This window comes from Mycteria americana, chromosome 4 (genome assembly GCF_035582795.1).
Source record: "Mycteria americana isolate JAX WOST 10 ecotype Jacksonville Zoo and Gardens chromosome 4, USCA_MyAme_1.0, whole genome shotgun sequence".
NCBI lineage: Eukaryota > Metazoa > Chordata > Aves > Ciconiiformes > Ciconiidae > Mycteria > Mycteria americana.
In genome coordinates this window covers 11356586-11371121 of record NC_134368.1, presented here as the reverse complement: position 1 = coordinate 11371121, position 14536 = coordinate 11356586, and the positions used below count along the sequence as shown (strand labels likewise).

General features: G+C 39.5%; 1 protein-coding gene and 1 long non-coding RNA gene across 4 annotated transcripts in view; one reads left to right on the top strand and one right to left on the bottom strand.

Annotated features, from left to right (window-relative positions):
- HTT (huntingtin) overlaps positions 1-9687 on the bottom strand; it is an 89768-nt gene extending 80081 nt beyond the window's left edge. For all 3 annotated transcript variants that reach the window (XM_075499643.1, XM_075499644.1, XM_075499645.1), the window contains exons 1-3: positions 9315-9687; positions 2782-2865; positions 2212-2332 (exon numbers count right to left, since the gene is read on the bottom strand). In XM_075499643.1, coding sequence (XP_075355758.1) covers positions 2212-2332; positions 2782-2865; positions 9315-9415 — 306 coding nt within the window. In that variant the 5' untranslated portion in view covers positions 9416-9687. The remainder of the gene's footprint in view (positions 1-2211; positions 2333-2781; positions 2866-9314) is intronic.
- A 727-nt stretch (positions 9688-10414) lies between these two features.
- Positions 10415-14536, top strand: LOC142408904 (uncharacterized). The gene is made up of 3 exons (XR_012775464.1): positions 10415-10427; positions 10962-11010; positions 12976-14536. It is a non-coding gene; the product is annotated as an uncharacterized LOC142408904 (long non-coding RNA).

The window sequence follows — 14536 nt, the reverse complement described above, 5'->3', positions numbered from 1 at the left end:
AAAAAGTCAACCCAATCAGAAAAAATTATATGCAGTCAACTCTAAATTACTAGAAGTAATAAATATCAATTACTGAGACCAACTGTACTCCAATCTCTGTGAACAATCCCACCAGTATCATTAGCACAGAGAATACTACATCATCGTAAATCAGCTTCAGGAATAAGACAGCTTCAGTAACACCTTACCCGCAGAAACCTGGTAACTCCCAACTTGGTATTTTTTCTTTTTAGTAAAGGTATCACCAAAGCTATTTAAACTTAGAGCCATTTATGCTGTCTGTGAGGTTCTGCCAGGTAAGTATAGTGATCCTTAAAGATGACTACAGAGTGTTTAGATAAACTTATTTGCTGTTTCAGTTTACAGCCTTGTCTACACAGAAGTGTTAGCATTTTAGTTATACTAATGAGCATAAACTCCAGACAGACACACAATTACACAAGTAATGCTTACATATATATTCTTATATTTAAAGAGAGAAAATTTAAAGCATCTTTCTAGCAACAGAGTTAGTCTCTAAACTGCCTGAGGTACTAAAGCAGCTGAACGTTGACTAATACGCAAGCTTAGGGGCCCGTCGCCTCTGTTTCACTCATCACAAGCATCACTGCTACTTGCATGACCAAAAACAAAACTGCACATCTTCTTGTCTCTGCATTTACACACGAGAGAGCATCTGCCTAAAGACTAAGTCGCTTCCACACAGCATAAAACAGAAACAAAATACAAACTATGACCAGCTTTGATAACAGTTTGATACATCCATGTGGCTGGAGTATCACAGCTATTACCATTTCATAGCTGTGACCAACTGGCAAGCTTAATGACTGATAGAAGACTCCATCATTTAAAGTCACTTTAATCTTTAAAAGAAAACGAACTACCATACAAAGATTTGGAAAAAAATTAAAGTTTAAGTTACCTTGAAACACGCCAGAAAGCAACAATATTAAATAGATCAGTGAATTAGAGAGGTCAATTTTATACCAAGCCTACAGAAGAGTTTGGTGGAAAGAAGGAAGTAAGTTTGCATTCTTTAGAACTGTTTCAGAGGATCTTTTAACGCAAATTAAGTTACATAATGGTGTATGCATTTCAGAGTTCTAAACTCCTGCAAATGGAAAAACATTTAAATCAGAACTAATAGAGCAAAGTGCTACAGGGCAAAAGAAAAAAAGCAAGACACCTGCACTTGGTCATTCCCTATCATTATGGAATACACTACATCGTCAGTAAGCTTTCTCCATACAACTTTCAGCCACAAGCTCAACCCCCAAAGTTTAATTCATTCAGATATCAAACAAATAGAACTTAACTGAGAGAAATCCCTACAGAAATAGGAATGTTTTGTTTTGCTTGCTTCTACACACCTCTTCCTGCTAAAAAAGATTATTATTTGCATATTTCTAAAGCACTTAAACTTTGGATCAACTAGATTAATTATGCAGGTACATTACATTGACTTAAAGGTCAAGTATTTCAGAAAACAGGAAAGAAAAAAAAAAAAAAAAGAAAGGGCAGGTGAAGGTAAACCTGTCCTGGAAGCAACAGCTCACGGCAATTACTCAAGAAGTTCATTTGTTCATTTTAAGATACTTTGAATCAAGATTTAGACCTTGCCTGACCTCATATGAATGCCCACCTGCTGTTCTCCAGCCCTTCATTCTGGATCACAGTAGGGTAATAAACAATCTGCAGAACACCATATTTATCCTAATTATTGCCTAAAAGCTCTTCCTCCAAGTCTCAGCAAATCACACTACCTGAATTATGGCATACTACTAGTTTGGAATGAAAAGCTACTACATCTTTCAGTCAGCTTTTTAATAATATTTTTACCTTTTCTCATGTTAAGTATCTTTATGTTTACAGAACAATAATAGAGTATTCCTCCCACACATCAAGCTGATTTTAGAAAAGCCCACGTTCTTGTTTTGGTTAACTTGAAGAGAACAAAGTTAATGAACGACTGCAGAAAAGAATAGATTAGAACAATGAATGACAGAACACAACGTTAAATATCTTGATCTGGGCATAAAAAGCTCTCCTAAGAGCACATACAGAATTCAGTAATGACGCTTACTTAACCTCTTACATTATGAGATATTATCAACAATAAGAAAAGCAACTAAAAACATCAGTGTGAATTCATACAGGATACTGCATCAAGAAGAGGTAAAATCTGGTAGTACAATATATAAAAGTTCTTACTTTAATAACTTTATTAAGGCATTCATCAGCAACCATCCGGACATCAGATTCTGCATCCTCACTGCAGAGGAGAAAGAGTTCCATAGCAATCCCCAGCAGTTTCTGAAATTCTGGAGAATTTCTAAATAAACAAACAAACATTAGAAAATTACAATATGCACTATGAAAAGCAAACACCAGTGCTATTTTTGAGGGGGTTTCAGAATCCAACTACACATATATTATACACAGTTATATAAGAGAATACATTCAGTGGATTGAAGTACTTCATTAGGAGCTGGGAGACCATTTCCCTGCTCTTTCCCTACATAATCTGGCAAGGTATTTGACCTCTGTGCCTCAGTTTCTCTGTCTGAGGTAGAAGGATAATGCCTAGTCTACCAATGCTTAAACAAAATTACTACTTAGATTTTGGGTTGGTAAAAAAAAAAGGTAAAAATTGTGCCATTTCAGTTTTAAACAGAAGTTGAGCATTTAAAATCAGCAATTATCAGGAAGCATCCAAATAACTAATGCTCCAAAGTAGCTAATGCTTCATATTAATGCAATAAATTAAAGACATTGTCTTACCTTAAAGACTGAGCAACTATGTTTTCACATATTGTTAGGCAATGATTCACTCGATCTTTCTTGGTAGTTGAAAGTTCTTTCTTTCTAAAAGAAGAACACAATGATAATGAGTCCGAGATAAGACTTCAAAAGTGAGCAGTGACTATTTAAACACTCTTGCTAGAGTAGTGTCTAATGATTATACAAGAAAAAGATGCACTCTGCTGGTCATTATATAAACAGCTGTATGCCAACTACCTCTAGTCCCAGGACTTCATATACTAACTGCTGCTGAGAGAATGGAGGCAACACAAGCAAAGGGAAGGATACAAACTTAAAAAAACCAATAAACCATTTAACAGGGAATATCATATTAATTCCGTAACTTTCACTGAGAAAATATTTGGGAAACAAAACTGAAGAATGAAGAGGAGTAAGGGGAAAGGAAGGAAAAAGTGGAACAGACCTAGAACAAAGCTGAAATAAAGAAACTGATAGAAACAAAAAGGTTGGGGAAAATAAGCCATGAGAACAAGTCTTGCAGACCTAAAAATACCACTTTTTAAAAGACATTCCTCACATATAATATCACCTTAGACTTTTTTTGTCTGGCCGTTCTTGAAACTTACAGTTCTATTAAATTGACTATTTTGTATCTGAACTGGAAAGCTTGCCGAGGCAATCCTATCATATGCCACATTCTTCCAAATGGTTTTGTAACTATAAAAATAGCAAAGCTTTAGGCACAGTCTATGCCCATTGAGAACAACATCCCTATAGTGACACCTGGTATAGTCCAGGAAAGGCCAAGCTTAGTCAACTCACAGCAAACGAGTGTAAAACGAAGAGAATAAAATTCACAGAATCAAAGAATGCATATCTACAAGCGATGCAGAGCACAATATGAAAAGCTTGTACTTTGAAAAATTTGTTTAACATTCACTTCAACATGACATAAGCTCCTATAACCCTTTACGGCTGAGTCCAGAACAGAAGCTTCTTCCCTGCTCCACCCCCAACAAAGGAACTGACAAAAAGAAAGAGAGAGAGAGATTCACAACTATGACCATGAAATTTTATTTCATTGTATGCAGTGTCTCCTACTCTTAACTTTACTGACACAGAATCACTTCTAGAAAAGCCGACATTACTTATAAATAATTAACCAATAGCAACACTGAAGCCAAACTGCACACCCAAAAAAGGTACCTCTCCTGGGTCTGTTTCACAACAAAGAGGTAGCTGCTTCTTCACTCACATTCAGAGGGAATCTTCCCTTTTGTTTTCCAAGTGAAAAATTATCATCTGTATTTTTAGCATTTAATTTTCTGTCTTAGCAAAAATAGCAAAACCATCAAATAGCAAAACAGTGTTCTGAACTAGAAGTTGGAAAACGATGTGAACAGCCTTGAGAGACATTAATATAGTCAATACAACATTAAGGACCAATAGCAAGTAGCCAATAAGCACATTAAATTAAACTAACTCAAACTACATTGTTAGACAAAAATTTTGAAGAATTAAGCTGTAATATTTAAGAGCTTTAGCTCAAATAATAGTACAGTTTTTGGGAAAAGTAATTCTTTGCAAGTACCCCTGTCCTCCTTCTTCTGTCAGATTGGAAGCGGGAGGTTGAAAAGTGTTTGCTCCCAAGATTTCAGTTTTTCTCCCAAGGATCCTCTCATCTCAGTCCAGAAATGCTTTCCCTTTTTAAATGTTTAAGGAATAGTTCTGAACAAAAACATTTTTTCCATTACAATTTGGAGTATTTTGTTTAGGTAAGCTTCAGCGTTCCTCAAAGAGGATCTCTTCTTTGGCTAGTGTTCTTAAGCAACTGGCAGAATATGAGTAGCCAGTCTGAATCCGATCAAGATATACAATGTCCATCTATCTTGAAAAAGCACCAGAGTCTTTAACAGCACTTTCAGGTCACCTCTAACAAAACAGCAAATACTTCCTAAAACGTCCAACTGATTTTGCAACTTAAGTACCATTGATGTGAATGGGTACCTAAGAAACTGAATAAATAATTTCAACTTTTATGATAATTTTACCTAGCATTGCCCACAGCTCTTATGAGCACCATTTTCAGTACACATTCAACCCAAGAATAGAACAAGCACATCTGAACTTGCCCATAAGCTCACTGTTTCAGATACAAGACACATTAAAGATATTGCTGAATGAGACTGCTTTCAGAATAAAGTTCTTTATTATCTACACGTAATGTAGCCCTGAGCAAGGCAAGCAGTCGTGTTCAATACTACTCAGACTAGTACAGATCAATCTCTTCAGAAGATTTCTGTAAACAGAGAGCTCACCTAACACCGGATCTACCACCTCACTGAAATAAATAACTTAAAAAATTTAAAAGGCCTGAATATAGAAAATTTAATGTGAAAACTTCAAAGGAATGCATATAGTTAACAAGTTACCATTTAAACTGAAATAACAGAAACTGGAGGTGAAGACTATCAGTTACTATCCAAAGGGAAAGAAGAACAAACATTCAACCAAGTTTGCTGTACTGAATCTTTCATCTGCTATTTGGTTATTCAAATTCAAAAAAATCAGCCTTTGAAGGAATGAATGAAAAGCTGGAAGAAAAACAGCTAATGTACATTGTGCACATACACACATTTTCTGTGCCTACAGAGAGAAGGATAATAGAAGAGTATCTGGAGATAGAACACATGATTTTTATTAAAAAAAAAAAAGCAGTTCTGTTCAGAAGTATTATGAAGTCCTCAGGCAAACTGCTGATGAGCATACCCATGGGGACAACAGCATCACATATTTCTTAGAAGAAAGCTGAAGTAGCAAGCCCCAAGTGTAAGGTCATTTCAGTTTGATGAATAACAGAAGGCAGGAGATACTGGAAGCAGCAGTTATCTCCAGGAAAGCTTCACCTCACAGGCAGAGGAGTTTAATCTTCTGCATGCTTCTACAGACAATCTCTAGCCAAGGAGATAAATAAACAAAATAAGAAAGCCAGCAAGCCCAGATAATTTTGCACCCCAAGTCCTGATGAGCTGGCTACAAAGAGATGCAGCTCACTGATGCTAATATTAGGCCTTGGAATTAAGGATGTGTAAAAAGAGTACAGAAGCTCGAAAGCTGAGCAAGCATTAAGAAAAAGGGCCAAGTCAAACAGCTTGACATTAATCTTAAGTAATGGGAAACTCAAAAAAAGATTCTATTAATAACAAACAAAAATATGAGTGGATCAAGACATAAACTAAGCCCTAATATGGTGGACACTTCAAACAATGTGCAGTAACACAGACAATGATAGACAGTCAAATGAAGCAGAACAGGTCTACAACATACCTAGAAACGGTAACTCCAAAAAACCATTTCAGAACCACCAGTAACAAGCAGGGCAATAGGTATTACCCACCCAGTTCACGTGGGGTGAGTTGAGCAAAAAAGTTAAGCAAAAAGATTTGTGATACCTCTACATATAGCAGTGATGAAACCAAACTATGACCACAGCTTCAGTCAAACATAAAAAATCCAGAAGAGTTCATGAGTATAGAAAAATGGATATGGCTGGAGAGCTCTTTGGCTCTTGCAGCACCTTTCGCTATAAAGGTAATGGTTAGAATAAAATGTAAGGAAAAAAATAAAATCGCAAATAGGGCACAATTACAAATTATTACTATAATTAACAGTTAGAACAAGTTAAGAAAAGAAAAAGTGAAGAATCCACCTTTGGATTAGCCAAATCAAAGCTAAATACTTTTCCAGAAGAAACATTAGCAAATCATTCTCTCAACTCAGTGATAAGTGAGATAAAAGTGAATAAAACATAAAATACAGGATGTTGTGTGACAGCCCATCTGCTTTTTAGTTTCACTGAGTAAACTCTGAATTTTTACATCATACTAACCAAATTTTAAGTTAGTGGGAGCTTTGTAATCCAAAACAAAACACCCAACTCCAACCAAAATTTAAGGGCCTGAAAAAGCTAAAAAATAGATACGGAAGAAAATAAGGTGCCTAGCAGAAGCGTATAGAAGCAATATGATGACAGAGAGTTCAACATAAGTTTTCATAGAAGAAAAAAATAACCAAAACCAAACAACCAACCAGCAAGAAATGAGAGGGGGCCAGAAACTGATGTCTGACTGTAATGCATAATAAAAGCATAACACATTATTATTGCAGATTAAAATCTCTCAAAACAGAAAAAACTCTTACCTTCTTGGTAAAAGCTTGAATTCAATTAATATTTGAATTAAAAAAAGTAAAGCCAGAATATCAGTTTTATCAAGAGTTCAGAAGTCACTGTCTTACAATAAAGTGAAGAAAAACTTCAGTACATGCCGTGCAAACAGTCAAGTCTTCTCTACCCCAATCTCTGTGATCTTAAAACATTTCATATCAGGAGACAGACAGTGTCCTTAGTAGGACTCATTCACTAACCAGATGTAGAATGCTCAGTTTCTACCAAAAATCTTTAAACAGACCATTTTTGTCTACTCTATCAGGAAAGATTTTTTTTATTATTATTATTTTTAATCCTGTAGAGGTAACATTGTGTTGTTGTAATTTAAGGTAGCTTATTTTGGGAGGAAAAAAAAAAGTAGAGGTGGGTAGTTAGTTTTACTTTTACTGTAGCAAAAATGTCCAAGAAAAAAATGTCTAACACCACCTGTAATGAGATTACTCTATAACTTGAGGAATGACAGCTTCTCACTTGTCTAATTTAGGCAACAGGACAACTTTGATCTAATGGACAATGTCAAATAGATACCTAATGAAACAATTAAAGAGCAAACCAGTAGCATTTATGCTATGACATTTACCAATTACTTTATTCTTTCATTACTAGCAGGTAAGCTCACATCCTTTTATAACAGTAAACAGAGAACGATAGGAAGTTACCACACAGAACTACAAAATATTTAAGTGCTACTAGTAGAGAACCACAATGAAGATGAACACCTTTCCCCAAACACAAGGAAAACAGAGAAGCAATTTTCCTTTCCAGTCCATTACAAACAGAAAAAAAAAAATATGCAGACAGTATTGTGAGTGACATTCAAGATGTCACCTGGTATTTCACTAAAAGTTCTGCAAACTTCAGCAAAGACTGCTACAACATCCTTTCGTAGGCTTTTATGAGGCTTAGCTGTTACTGAATTTGTATAGCTCCTGGAGGCATGCAATACCATCAGCTTTCTGAAAACATACAGCCTATTTTTAAACACAAAACAAAGTCAACAAGGACAACTGCAACCCTAATTTTTTAATGTTTTGAGTTCAGTATGCCTAAATTCAGGCCCACAAACAAAGCACAACATCCCCCAGCAAGCATCACAAACAATTTTCAGGACTTGCTCTTGAAATACTATGATCTATCTCATCAGTAGCTTTCTAGACAGATTTTTTTCAGCTACATATAGGAAAGACTGGAAATACGTGGCCATCAATCCTCCACGTCATACAAAGTACCAGCACAAAAAATGCACATAACAGAGCAATTAGTCCCTGCAGACCAGTAAGGTATCTAAAAACAATTAGCTTATGAAGATTATAAGTTTTTTCATCTATTATGCCCCAAAAGTGTGAAAATGCATTGAGATTGTTTGAGACAACACTCTCTAAACAGTATCAACCACGATAATTTACTTGGCATCCATACCAGAATGTACTGTGGGAGCAGGTGGCCAAGAGCCCAGCTCCACTGCTTAGCATCCTCTGCCAAAACACGATGCAACTGCCAATTTAGAAGTTACCTGCTCCTCAACCCTTATGCTTCTCCTGTCCCCCCAATAGCTAGAGAAAATGCAATAGTGAAACTCATGTATTTATCCCCTAAAAATCTTAGTCTTTTCACCTGCTCAATAGAAGTTTTTTTTTTAGAGGATGCAAATGTTAAGGGGCAGCACTGTGGTACTGAACAGCTCCCCACCCTTGCCCTCCAGTAATGCTTCCCAATGGGAAACCCGAATGTCACTGCATGGATGTAATGCATTTGCCCCTAATGTTTAAAAAAGCAAAAGGGTATCGGAAATATTTAATTCCTCTTAGATCTCTGCACAGCAAGTCACTTTAAATGAAGTTTGTCATAAACAAACATCCACATCAACTCCCCCCAGAGGCAGCAAAGCTCAGACTTTAACTTTATTAGGCTTAGTGCTTTAAGTTATGCTTAGGGACTTTTGCCTTTTTTCCAGCAGTGTATTAGCTGAAGATAAGGTTTTGCTTTCTAGAACCAGCCTGTGAAACCCATACAGCATTCCTGTATCTCCCGTTCATTACCCATACTGCTGTATTTTCAAACGTGCTCGCCCAGAAAGTTACTCCTAGCTTAAACTTAAACAGAGAGCAGGCAGCACTCCCAGACACGTCCACAGGAACAGCCTCCTGCCAAGGACAGGGCAGCACCCCGAGACTAACTCCTCCGGGGACTGCCAGCTGCCTCTCAGGCTGTCAGCAGCTCCAGAGCGGCAGCGGCTTGGCAGGGCGGCCTCCCCGCAGGGCAGAGGAAGATGTCGCCGAAGCGTTCCGGGAGCCCTCCCAGTCCCCGGGTGCGGGTCACTCACGGTCTCTGGAGCGGCTCCTCAGGGATGGCAACCGGACCCTGCTGCTGCTGGAAGGAGCGCAACGACTCGAAGGCCTTCATCAGCTTCTCCATGGTGGCCATGTCCGCTCCGCCCGAGCCGGCGGCACCGACCCGCCACTCCTCCCCGCCCTCTCACAGGCGCCCGGTGGCGCCCGCCTTCCTCCTGGCGGGGCCCGCCCGACCCCCGTCCACCTCCTCCTCCCGTACTCGCTCTCTCCCGCTAGCCCGGCGCGCTCAAGCCAGCCGAGGCGCCACCGCCAGCTCAGCCGCGCCACCCGTCACTGCCGCAATGAATGAGGGAGACGCCGCAGGGGGCCGCGAGCGCTCCCCAGCCGCCCCGCCGCCATCTTGAATCCGTCCCATCAGTCCCCACGCCGCTGCCCCGCCCCCGCCCCGTTCCCGGGCTGCCCCGCCCACCCCGGAGCAAGGGTCCCCAGCCCCGGGCTCAGCCACGCCGGCCGCGCATGCGCGGACCGCAACCTCCGGCCCGGTGTCACGCGCACCCTTCCGTGCATACACACACAGGCACGCGGGCCGGGTAAGGGGCGGGGCATCAGGAGAGCGACAGGCTCTCTGTCCAATCAGAAAGAGGGCTCCACCCCTTCCCGAATGTGGGTGGGGCAGGCGCCAGCGCGTGACGAGGACGCAGGGCGCGCCCCCGGCAGCTGAGCGGGGCGGGGGCGCGGGGTCCTGGAGCCCGCCGGCACCGCGGCGCTCCCTGCGGGGAGGAGCCGGCCGCCCCTCGCACGGGAGGTGATAAGTGCCCCGCCCCGTAGCCATGGCGGGTCGTGGTTTGCCTTCGCACGGAGAGCGGCGGGGCCCCAGACGCAGCCGTGGGAGGGGAAGCCCCACGCCCACCCGCGGCTCCCGAGCGGGCAGGGGCTGTGCCAGCGCTCGCCTTTCCCCGCGAGCGAGCCGGCCGCAGGTGCAGCAGGTCCTGCTGCCCCTGCGGAGCGCCGAGCGCCCACCTCACCGGCCCCGTGAGAGCCTGAAGCTGCACCAGCGGGACCCAGGCCCTCGTCGTAACCCACCGACGGCCCCAGCAACGCCACAGCACGCGCTGCATATGCTATGCGTCCAGTACGCACAACAGGTAGCCCCTCCAGCTCCCCCGCTCCCATTTCCAGCAAGCCCACTTAGTAGTCGGGTGCGTGCCAAAGGCGCTGCCGGCATTTCACTTTTAGTCAGGCTGACATGTAGAAAAGAGGAAACACTTACAGGAACAGGACACTTAAAACTTGGCAAGGTACCCGCCAGCCTTTCAGCGCTCCTCTTGTGATGCTGGAGTTGCTTTATCAGAGGACACTTTTTGCACTCTTAAAACGTATATTAAACACACAGTACACAAGTGAGACAGTATACAAGATTTAAATCATTGATTCTATTACTAAGCACGTAATAAAAAAAATCAACACTATTGTGAACTTTCCAGTTACAACCACTGATTTTACTATATCTAGTTGCTGATACACATTTTGAATGACAGCTGATAAGAACTGGCAATTCAACTTATATCTCAAGCACATGAAATTGGTTCCAGCAATAGAAATGGAGAACAGCTCTTGGAACTTTTAAGAAAAGAGATTCCCAGTAATGACTTAATATGCAACTTGGTTATTGCTAGCAGGGATGGAGAAAAGAAGCAAAGCTCATGTCTTTGGATATTCAGGCCAACAGTAAGTCATGACAGAACCACCTTACTGATCACGTTCTTACCAAATATTCGGTAAAACGCTGCTCTGCCCGTTAACTTTTTTAGCATGTTAGTAAAAGAAGATGAACCATCTGCAATATTCCTCTGGAAGTAAACCTATCTACAGTACTGAAAGCAATTCAACTTACAGCAAACCCCCTATTTCATTATAAATGTGTAACAAAACGTGAGCTTTCAAGGTCAGAATATTTTTCCCGATTATTTTATGATAAAGCTTGCAGAGAGTTTTCTCTGGAACATATGGATGATCATGAATTTTTTATTTAACAAATGATACATGAAAAAAAGATGACGGCATAGCTGGAATGCTGCATACACTATGTGATAATTGCATGTGCCACTCCAAACTTTGCAATAAATTTAATCACATTAAAAAGAGCATAAACTCTTATCAAAGATTACACAAGCCACCAACCAAGTCAGTCTTTGCAAAACTGTTTTGAAGCTCTAGATCCAAATGTGTGCCAGTCCCTTAAGGGCTGCTGACTCACTGGCAGGAATGCCAAGGCAATGCCTGCCCACAAGCACACACCTCTTTCTTCTCCTTCTCTTTCCAAATTGTATTGGCAGTGCAAGCCCTCTAGCTCATTAACCATGAGCTGGGGTAACTGGAAGAGAACTCAAGGGTATCAGGTTTTTCTTTGGCAAGTACCTTATCAATAGGTTCTCCCAATTCAAATTTCCTGATGCATGGTTTTGCATATCACATATCCACGTCACTGATCCTGTTCAAATAGCAGCCCCACAAACAGCTGCACTGGCAAAAATAAAGTGATGTAAAACTGACAAGGGGCAAGAACAAGCAGGCAGGGTTAGAGAACAGGCATTTTTGTAAAGCCATCGTTACCACAAAGAAAAATAAGTCACAATCCCAATGGAGTAACAGTGAATACCTAAAAGGTTATATGTAATTTAGTGGATGACGACGAATTAATCTCAACCTCCAGGAGAAAAAAAGAAGAAACATGCTTTTACCTTGTCTGTAAGGCAGACACGAACTGATGAATGTGGAAAGGTTTCCTAAACACAGGCTACCTTGGCATAGGCTACCTCTTGATTTAATGTTTTTAAGAACAGGTTGGACAAGCACATCAAGAATATTTTTCACCCTGTCCCTAAGTCACACTTAGGCCAGCATTTCTGCATTTCCACGAACAATTCAGCACATAATTGGTACTACTCAATCCAACAGACTTCATGAGACTGCTGGCCCATGTAGTTCAAGATATGCACAGATAATCTGCAATATGCCATAGCACGGTTATATTATTGTTAAAGTCACTTAATTTGAAGCTGGTTTGTATAGTAATTGAGTGCTTAGCCCTTCAACTCATGTCATAAAATTACAGTGAAAGCCTTTGCATAAGCAGGGCAAAATGTTGAAAATACAAGCAGCCTACTGTTCAGAAGTATTTGATACAAAAAAACCCAAATCTAATTAATATCAAGGTATAAATTCTCTCAAGGAGAGTGAAGTCTGGTTAGTTTTCTTTGGCAACAGTAGAAAATTCAATATGCATGATAAGGCTGATGACAAGTAGAGCTACAGCTACTACTGACCAATCTTGCATTCACATTCATAGTGTTAATCACAGTAAAGGTGTTAATGAAAAACAGCCCATCCCAATAATTCTGTCTTTTGACACAGAAATTTAGGTAGAAATCAAATTTCAGACCATGAGATAAGGTATCAATTGAGCAAATACAACAGACTTAGGGCACTTTTTCCTGGAGCTGACAATCTGACATTGGTAAAGAACTTACAGCATGTAACGCACATTTTCTGCTTCAACAAATTGCGATTTTTTTTTAAGTTACAATTTTTCTTTTATCTATCCCAGCTACCATGATAGACATGGTAAATAAATCACATTAGACAGTAATATATGTGGTTGAGTTATGCGGCAGTGTTTTGCTTTTATTTCAGGAATAACAATGCTAGAACATCCAGGAAAACAGCTCATACAGGATGGTTTGGAGATACTGGAACTAACACATCACATTTACCAGTCAGCTTCGCTATACGTAGAAAGAATTCTGGTGTTTTGGACACATGTGGAACATGTGAAAAGTTACCTACATCTCATGTGCAAAGCTTAAGTTACACCATAAGAACAATTATGAAATAAAAAAGAATTGTACATTCAGCAGAAGAGACATCATCATCACCAAAATGAGCCAGGCAGCTAATTAAAATCAAAGTAAACATAAATTCAGCTTAAAGATGCTTTCCATTAATTTTTTAATTTTAATTCCATTTTTTGAGTACTTCCTAAAGAGAAGTATGTTCTGAAAAGCTATACTAAAGTGAAGGTGATCATTCCAATGTTAAATTAGTGTAATACTAAATTGTAAACCAAAGCAAAATAATATTACTTCTGTTGACTCATTTTAATAACTTGTAAACAAGTATTCTTTGTTTGTACACACGGCAATGAGAAATTTCTTGCATCAGTATTGTTTGAAAAATAATTGAAGTGCATTCTAAAAATGGATTTGTAGTTTTTTTTAATAGCTTCTATCATTGATTTCTCAAATTAGACAAATTTATTCTGAGATGGAGATAATTCTCTTTCATAATCAAAAACCTTCACATCTATTGTTTTAAGAATGATTTGGAAAAAAAAAAAAAGACATACATCATCTTCTATTAAAGGCTAAGATTTGTCAATAGCAATCTCTTTGTTACGGAAATACCACAGTTTTTTTCCTATTTATTATTATACAGTAATTATTTTTAAGTGCTCATTTTTTCAACTGAGACTGTTTTGTTGTTGTTATAATCCAGAAACAACAACATCTCTATTATGAACACTACAGCTCTGGGGGGAAAAAAAAAAGCTGACTGTTTTTTATAGAAAGAGAACAACCCTGAGGCATGAAGATTCTATTCTGTTGGTCACAAACATTTGTTGGTCACAAAAACATTAAGTAAACCAATAAGATACTGGTACATTGTTTCACAGTTTCTGAATTCTGAGCTAAATATATAGATTCATGAGGTATGCACAAGCAGACATTAAGATTTACATACACAAATGCTTGGAAACACAAGCCACAGAAAAGGAGGGTTGATCTCATGCAAGTAACTCCACAGAATTCCATAGATCTTTCCATATCTTGCATCAGTAGAACAAAGCAGTCGGATTGTTGGATTGTCTCACTGCTATTAAAGCCTTCTAACACATGGATCTAGAATCTGAATTTATGGAGGTATAATGAAGTCGTACTGAATAACAAGAATTACGTTGGCTTTTTTTTTTTTTTAAAGCAGCTGGAAATAAAAGGCTACCTAATCAGTATACACAACCTGCTGCCTTCCCCCTTCTTTGTCTCAGTTGTGTCCTACAAAAATCAAGAGCGAAGTTCCTATTAAGTTTATCACAGCACAATATTTTGCTTTCAGGTGCTCTCCCCTCTCCTTACCCTTTCCCCGCTTTCAAAATGCAACTCCAAGCTACTAATACTCCAGTAAGACATTTAACCAA